The sequence below is a fragment of the Dromiciops gliroides genome, chromosome 1, assembly GCF_019393635.1.
Source record: "Dromiciops gliroides isolate mDroGli1 chromosome 1, mDroGli1.pri, whole genome shotgun sequence".
Lineage (NCBI taxonomy): Eukaryota > Metazoa > Chordata > Mammalia > Microbiotheria > Microbiotheriidae > Dromiciops > Dromiciops gliroides.
Window position 1 is genome coordinate 525,213,809 of NC_057861.1, and position 8,393 is coordinate 525,222,201.

Genomic DNA, 8,393 nt, shown 5'->3' on the forward strand with positions numbered 1-8,393 from the left:
AGCTTACATTCAGTTAGCATAGCGAGGAATGGTGAGCAGGGAAGGAAGTTTAACCTAGGCAGTCACAGACACTGTGAACTGAGCCACAAGGAAAATATTGTTATGACCTTTCCAGGAGCAGTGCTTAATGCTGATTTGGTTATTGTTGCCTGATCAAGAGAGGAAGTGGGGAACAGGGCAGGGCAGGATGGCAAGATGCCTAAACCGGCGTGGCCCTGGTACACAGGTACACATGTACCGCGTGGTATACAGCAGACACTTAATAAATGCTTGTTGACTGATTAACATCAGCACTCCTCTGCCAGGGATCACCTCTAGGGAACCTTCCGCGGTGCTTGCTTCTTGGCGCCATCTGGTGGCCAATAGAGAAGTGGCCACCCCTGGCCTATAGTCCCAAAAACAACTTTTTGCGCTTGCGCTCCGGCTCTCGTTTCCCTTCCTGTGTATCATCTAGTCGTTGGTACCCCAGGGCCTAACAACCGGCTCTTTAAGAGCTCTCGCCCCTCCCTCAGGAGCCGCTCACTCTACGCTTCTTTTGTGGTCCAATTCGAGTCCATCTTAGGCCCACCCCCTCAAGAGTCGAGCTCGAAGCTCTCTGATTGGCCTATGTGTGAACCCGGGAGAAAAGTAAGGTACGTTATTGGTTCCTTCTCCGGTGCTGTCCCGCCTCCTCCCCGCTTTCTACGGCCTTGCTTCCAGCCTGCGCCTGCGCAAAGAGAGAGCGCGCTGGGGGGCCAGAGCCCGGGAAAATCTGGCGGGGAGAGGGGGAGGGGTTGAGCTGGGGAGATACGATACACGTGGCTTCACTGTTAGTGGGTCCTCTACAGCACGGGAGCCGCCCCTTCGCTCTGCAGCACCATGCCGGGGGGCAGCGACCCCGAGGGCGCGGCGGCGGCGGCGGCGGCGGGAGGAGCAGCAACTACAGCAGCGGGGCACGATACCCCATTTAGCTTCAGCCCGGAGCCCACGCTGGAGGACATGTGAGATGCACGCCCCACTCCTCCTTCCCCAGCTCCGGGATGCTACCCACCCCCTGGGGGGAGATGACTGGGGTGGTGGTGGTGGTGGTCCCTGCTGATCCCGAGCCTTCCTGCCACCCAGCGATGGCCTGCCTATTCTAGAATGCAACCTGGCGAAAGCCTAGACTTGTATTATTTCGTTATTAGTATTAGCAACTCCCAGGTGAGGAAACTCCCTCTAACAATATCGGTTAGCTCCTCCTCTGCAATTGATAGCCTTCTGGTTAAGTGATTTACCCTGGGCCACACAGCTGGGACTTGAACCTAGGTCGTAGGTCTTCTCTCTACTATGCTGCCTCTCATACATAAATATACTGGTGAAAAAACTGCCCAACGTCATTAAGTGTTGTAACCACAGAGAGCGCTGGACTTGGAGTTGAGGGACCTGTAAGATGGGGGTCATAGTGGCTGCACCTACCTCCCAGAGTTGTTGGGAGGGACAAATGAGATATTTGCAATGAGCTTTGCAAACCTTAAAGTTGTATGTAAACGTTAGCTATTATTATGATGATGTTGACTAACGGTAACTTTGTGACCTTAAGTTAATTTTTATGTAGCCGCCTAGAGCCTCAGTTTCCTCATCTGTAAGGATCGCAGTGGGGAAAGCATGTAGGATTTGGTGTGAGAGGTTTGTTGTTGTTCAGTCACATCTGACTCTTTGTGACCCCATTTGGGGTTTTCTTGGCAGGAGTGTTTTGCCATTTCTCTCTCTAGCTCATTTTACAGATGAGGAAACTGAGGCAAACAGGTTTACATGACTTGCCCAGGATCACACAGCTAGTAAGTGTCTGACACTGGATTTGAACTCACGAAGATGAGTCTTCCTGACTCCAGGCCAGGAACCCTTTCAGCTTCACCACTTACCTTCCTGGCCTCAGATTGGGGCAGCTAGGTGGTGCAGTGAATAGAGCACTCGCCCTGAAGTTGGGAGGACCTGAGTTCAAATCTCTCCTCAGACACTTACTAGCTATGGGACTGTGGGCAAGTCACTTAACCCCAGTTGCTTTAAAAAAAAACAACCAGGTCCTGATACATATTTTGCCACTGGACCCAGATGACTCTGGAGGAGAGAGTGAAGCTGGTGGCTTTGCACAGCCCTGCCTCACTTAAATCCAGTTCACTGCAAGTTATGACGTCTGTCATGATCCCCTTGGAGAACAAAAGACAAAGAACAACAGCGTGGCCTCAGTTTACTCCTCCATAAATTGAGGGGTTTGTAATAAATTCTCATTAAGATCCCTTCTAGTTCTGACAGTTAATTCTTTGACCCTGGCCTTGCTGTTGTACAAGGTCCCTTTTCTCACCTAGATTTGATTCCTCACCCTTTCCCCTTCCTTCTCTTCCGTAGCCGACGCCTCCATGCAGAGTTTGCAGCAGAACGGGACTGGGGCCAGTTCCATAAACCAAGGAACCTCCTCCTGGCCCTTGTTGGGGAAGTGGGAGAGCTGGCAGAGCTCTTGTGAGTAGTTGGAATGGGATAAGGATTGGGACAGGTGGGGAAGAATGATGCATGGGAACCTTCCCACCTTCCTTTCCCACTGTGGCATCACCTGCTCTGTTGGATTAATCTATGGTGTTTTACCATTGCACTGTGGTACAGTGGGGTAAAGTCTTACAAGGCATCGGCCCTGCCCTCAGAGGGTTTACAATCTAGTAGGGAGGATGAATAAAATATATATTATGAAATGCTATCCTCAGAGAGAGAGAGAGAGAGAACACTGATAGACTCTGAATGCAGATTGAAGCATACTTTTTCTACTTTCTTTACTTTTCAACTTTTTTTTTTGATATGTTTTCTTTTGCAACATAGCTAATATGGAAATATGCTTTGCATGACTTCACATGTAGAATTGCTATCAAATTGCTTGTCTTCTCAAGAAGGGAAGGAGAGAGAATTTAGAACTTAGAATTGTTTTAAAAATGTTAAATTTTTTTTTACATTTAATTGGGAAATTTTTAGTGAAGTGAATAAAATATATTGAAGAAAAAAACATGAAAATACAAAGCAGAATTTGATAGGTGCATGCACAGGAGAGATAGAAAGTAATATGATCAGGGACAGCTAGGTGGTGCAGTGGATTGAGCGGCGGCCCTGGATTCAGGAGGACCTGAGTTCAAATATGGCCTCAGATACTTGACACTTACTAGTTGTGTGACCCTGGGCAAGTCACTTAACCCTCATTGCCCTGCTCTCTCCCACCCCCCACCTTCCCCCCAAAAAAGAAAGAAAGAATGTGATCCTAGGGTTGGAGACAGGAAGATTTGGGGGAGGGAAAAGAACTTTCCTGGCTTCATAGAGAAGGTGGCATTTGAGCTGAGCCTAGAAAGACAGATGGGTAGGATTTTACTACCCATGGAGATGGTTGGGGTGGGTAGGACCCCAAATGCTAATAGTATAAGTTAAGACAGGAAATAATGAGGTGAGAAATAGCAATGGTCCAATATGACTGAAGAGAAAGAAAGGAAAGGAAATTAATAGGAAATAAAGCTAGCAAGGGCCACATCATAGAGAGAAAAGGCCTTGGCTGTCAGGCTAAGGATTTTGGATTTTATCCTAAATGGTGGGGGAGCCACTAACAGCTCTGAGCAGAAAAGATCTGAGATCATTAGACCTGTGTATTAGGAAATTACTTTAGTAAGGGAAGAAAGGATGCATTTAGAAAGAGAAAGAGACTGGAGAAAGGGAGACCAGTTACAGTAGTATAGTAGTTCAGGCAAGAGGTGACAGGCTTGGAGTGGAGTAGCCTTGGAAGGGAGGGAACAGATGGATGCTGAAGACATTTCAGAACCAAAATGGATGGAACTTAGAGACTCATTGTAGCGGGCAGGGGAAAAGGGGGGTATTAAAGGATGAATGAGGACAAAGAGTTTTCAAAGACTTGGGAATTTTGATCAGCCACTGTCCTAGGGCAGAGGTGTGGATTTGGGGTCTTCTGAAGCAGATTAGAATGTAATTGGGAGGGGCGGCTAGGTGGTGCAGTGGATAAAGCACCAGCCCTGGATTCAGGAGGACCTGAGTTCAAATCCCACCTCAGACACTTGACACTTACTAGCTGTGTGACCCTGGGCAAGTCACTTAATCCCCATTGCCCCACCAAAAAAAAAAAAACCTGTAATTGGGAAATATTTAACAAATTCAAACTACAACAGAACAAGTAATGTTGATATGTGGTTTTCTAAGTCAGTATACAATGTACAGGGAGCCTTTTGTATGATTCAGTAGACTTGTTTCTATTTGAGTTTGACCCCTTTTTTTCTAGAGGACTCATAATGAAACACACCATCCACATCCTGATAGAGAGATGATGGACTGACTCCAAGTGAATTATGAGACCTTTTTTGGACAAGGCCAATGCAGGAATTTGTTTTGCTCGACTATACACATTCATAACAGGGTTTTTGTTTTGTGTACACACACCCTTGGGGGTGGGGGGAGATTACATCTTCTTTTGAAAGTAAAATAAGGGGCAGCTAGGTGTCGAAGTGGATAAAGTACTGACCCTTGATTCAGGAGAACCTGAGTTCAAATCCAGTCTCAGACACTTGACACTTACTAGCTGTGTGACCCTGGGCAAGTCACTTAACCCCCATTGCCCCGCAAAAAAAAAAAAGAAAGAAAGTAAAATAAAATTTAATTAAAAAAAAAAAAAGACTGAGGCTCCAAGCCTGGGGCTGGTTTGGGGGAAATGAAAAACTCAGTTTGGGATGGTACTGCCCTGAACATCAAACTCACTAAATAAAGAGAGCAGGGCCTAGAGCTTAGGTATTGGGTTTGGAGTTAGGAGCTGTCCAAAGAGGAAGAAGCAGAGGGTGAGGCTGTGGTTGTGGGGGCTTGGACTTGGGCTCCTGGCCAATGCCCAGTGCTAACATCCATCTCTGTCTGTCTGTCTGATCTTCCCTTCAGTCAGTGGAAGCCTGATGGTGGGCCTGGACCCCTGTCCTGGTCTGAAGCGGAACGAGGGGCACTAGGGGAGGAGCTCAGTGACGTCCTTATCTATCTGGTAGCCCTGGCATCACGGTGCCATATTGACCTGCCACAGGCTGTGCTGGCCAAGATAGAGACCAACCGGCGCCACTACCCAGTCCACCTTGCTCGGGGCTCTTCCTGCAAGTACACAGAGCTGCCCCGTGAAGATGTACTGAAGTCTGAGAGCCATGGCCCTGCACCAGGAGCCACAGAATGTGCCCCTGCCTCCAGGGGAGAGGAGGGGACTAACTAAAAAACAGGACCTGTGGAACAGGGATGGGAGCTGGAATTCATGGGACTAACTCCAGGAGCACTGGTGAGGGACAGCCCATTATGGGAACCCACTGAGAAAACAGGGACACAAAAGCCTTCTCATATCGTCCTTTAGTTGTGTTACTAAATCCTAGAAATGCAAGATTCCTCCACCCTCCTAAATCCTACTAGAAGAGGGACTGGATGGGATACATGAATGAAGGAGGTACTCAGGTTGTCATTTTTTCTTTTAATAAAAGGGTTTAGGATGAAATGATTGCTGCTGTTACTTGGATGGGGAGAAAGAGAGAGGTATGACTGAGGGAGAACAGGAACTTTGATTAAATGGGGGTGGTGCAGCTAAGACCCACTGAGAGAGCCTTAGGTCTATATAATATTCCTTGCTTTCTCTAAAGTGCTCCCTTAACTTCACGAACTTGGACAAATCACTGTTCTAGTTTCCTTACCTGTTAAATAAAGAATTGGGCTGGACGTCTCCAAGCCAAATAGACTATGTTTGCTTCTTAAAATACTTGGGAGGAAGGGAGGGTAGGTCCCTTTTTCATTTGACTGATGGGGAAAGGCCTCGTCTGTTCTAAGGCCCAGAGGGGTGACTTGCCCAAGGTCACACAGCTCATTCTTGGCAGTCAAAGAACACAACAGTTTCTTGGGGATAACCCAGTCAGTGATATCACCCTTCATTGCTCAGTAAGCATAAGTGGCTCCCTATTGCTTCCAGAATCAAATATAAAATTCTGTGTTTGGCGTTCAAAGCTCTTCATAACCTAGCCCCCTCCTACCTCTCCAGTCTTCTTACACCTTGCTCCCCGACACATACTCAGCTGCAGTGACACTGGCCTCCTGGTGGTTCTAAAACCCTCCATCTCTCAGCTCCAGGCATCTTCTCTGGCCCTCCCTCTAATCCAACCACTCACCTCCCTGGCTTCCTTAAAGTCCCAACTAAAATCCCTTCTAGAAGCCTTCCCAGCCTGTCTTAATTTCAATGCCTTCCCTCTGTTAATTATCTCCCATTTATCCTGTCACATGTCTCCCATTGGATTGTGAGCCCCTTGAGGGCAGGTGCTGTCTTTTGCCTTATTTTGTATCCTCAGGATCTGGCACATGGTAGGCACTTGATAAATATTGACTGATCACTTGATAGTGGTGGGGGCATATTAGTCCTAAGAGTCCCAAGACCCAACTGAGTTCATTGCTGATGGCAGACAATACTTGGGAGAGCATAAAGACGGTAGAGGTGAGGCTGTTGGGCTAAATCAGCTTTTCTAAATGGATTGTTTCTGCCAGCAGCTTCTGTGTTGCCCTTAGATTTTTCCCGCAATCCAAAAGCCTAAAAGAATGATAGCGTGATGTAGTGGTGTGTTTACTTTGTATTCGTGTGTCATTACCCAGACAGAATGTAAGCTCTTGAAGGCAGGGACTTGGATTTTTTTTTCCTTGTTACATTCCCATCTCCTGACACATAGTAGTACTTAGTAAACATTTGATATCAGCACAGTTGGATCCAAGGCCCTGCTTGTACTTGGCTTAATAAGTAGGTTGCCTACTAAAAATTTTACCTCTGGGCTTCTATAAAACCTGGGGATTCTAAATTCCTGTACTGTCTGCTTGCCCAAGTAATGCCAGAAATGCTTTGTAAACTACAAAATGCTAAAGAGATGAAGGCTGTAGTTAAATCAGGAGTATAGGACGATCAACTTGGCTAAGAGCCTCTGGGCAAATCCTTTCCAGTTCTGGATCCTGCTGGAAGTAGAACATGGTTCATTGCTTTAAAAAAACAGGGACTCAATCTGTGTCCAGCGGCATCACAGGAAAGGGACAAGGCCTGGAATACAGAGGATGGCCAAGACTTCATTTCACAAGGGACCCAAGCTAAAGGCAGTGTCTGAGCCAAGGAAGGAGGCTAGAAAAAGGTAGCCAGGAGGACCCCACTTCCTGTGACCACAACAGAAAGAGGGAGGGAGAGGCCAGAGAACAGACTTCTCAGAGAACAGGGGAGAAGGGCTGGAATTGGGCATAAATGGCACCCTACTTCCCTCCCTATCCCCTTTCCTTAACTTGACCAGATTTCATTATTCCAATTTCGTTTTTTATCCTCTCCCATCTCCAAGGCATTACTTTAGCAGTAAGGCCCAGAGCAGTCCCGAATTTGGAGCTAGAGGGGCCAGGATTGAATCCCAGCTCAACCTGGGTGATGTCAACCAGGTGATTTATTTCTATGAGGTCTGCTTGCTACCCTGTAGAATAAGAGGGTTGGACTAGACCTCTCAAATCATGTATCTAAATTTGTAATCCTGAGTAAAAAAAACTGGGTTTACATACAGTTTCTTCCACTGAGCACATGGGTGGTCCTTCACCTATAAAACGGGGCCTTATTTCACATGGTTGTCACAAGACTCATGAAAACAGGAACATAAAATATTCTGTACACTTTGCAGCCCTCCAGGAATGTATATCTTGGCTCTTCACCTCTTCAAGTCCTGAGTCAGGTGCCACTTCCTCCTCTCCCTTGCACTCTTCTCAATTCACCTTTTCAGCTATTTGCACATATGCCCCTTCCCCTCATAAGCAAATTTTTCAAGCGCAGGATCTGTCTTCCTCATTCAATCCTTTCAGTTGCATCTGACTTTTCATAAGCCCATCTGGGATATTCTTGGCAGAGATGGAGTGGTTTGCCACATCCTTCTTCATCTTGTTTTAAAGATGAGGAAACTGAGGCAAGCAGGGTTAAGTGACTTGCCCAGGGTCACATAACCAGTGTCAGGTCAGATTTGAACTCAAGAAAATGAGTGCTTTATCACGCTGCCACCTAGCTGCCCCAATCTGTTTTACTTGATTTTTTAAGCAAGTCCAGTACAAAAAAAAATTGGGCCTTGCACACAGAAGCTATTTACCTAAGGACCAGAACTGAACTGCACAGGCAACTAGTACAGGGGAAAAGGTACAGGAAGACCCAAGTTCAAATTCTGCCCCAAGATACATCCCTGGACATGTTATTTAACCTGTCTGCCTCACATTCCTTATCTGTAACATGGGGATGATAGCACCTCTGTGCCAGGGTTGCTGTGAGGCACAAATCAAGTATCAAGCGAGATATTTGTAAAGGACTTTTGCAAACCTTAAAGTGCTAGCTGTTC

At 46.8% G+C, this 8,393-nt stretch overlaps 1 protein-coding gene across 1 annotated transcript; it reads left to right on the top strand.

The window, feature by feature from the left end:
- The first annotated feature begins 748 nt into the window (after positions 1 to 748).
- On the top strand, positions 749 to 5,747 carry DCTPP1 (dCTP pyrophosphatase 1). The gene is made up of 3 exons (XM_043975730.1): positions 749 to 980; positions 2,368 to 2,478; positions 4,924 to 5,747. Exons 1-3 carry the CDS (start codon positions 859 to 861, stop codon positions 5,237 to 5,239), a joined length of 549 nt encoding a protein of 182 aa, XP_043831665.1. The 5' UTR covers positions 749 to 858; the 3' UTR covers positions 5,240 to 5,747.
- The last annotated feature ends 2,646 nt before the right edge of the window (positions 5,748 to 8,393 follow it).

Bases quoted from the DNA above. Each gene is read 5' to 3' on its own strand.
- DCTPP1 (XM_043975730.1), top strand. From the start codon at position 859: ATGCCGGGGGGCAGCGACCCCGAGGGCGCGGCGGCGGCGGCGGCGGCG. The intron at 981-2,367 runs GTGAGATGCACG...TCTCTTCCGTAG, and splicing joins GAGCCCACGCTGGAGGACAT to CCGACGCCTCCATGCAGAGT. The intron at 2,479-4,923 runs GTGAGTAGTTGG...TCTTCCCTTCAG, and splicing joins GGAGAGCTGGCAGAGCTCTT to TCAGTGGAAGCCTGATGGTG.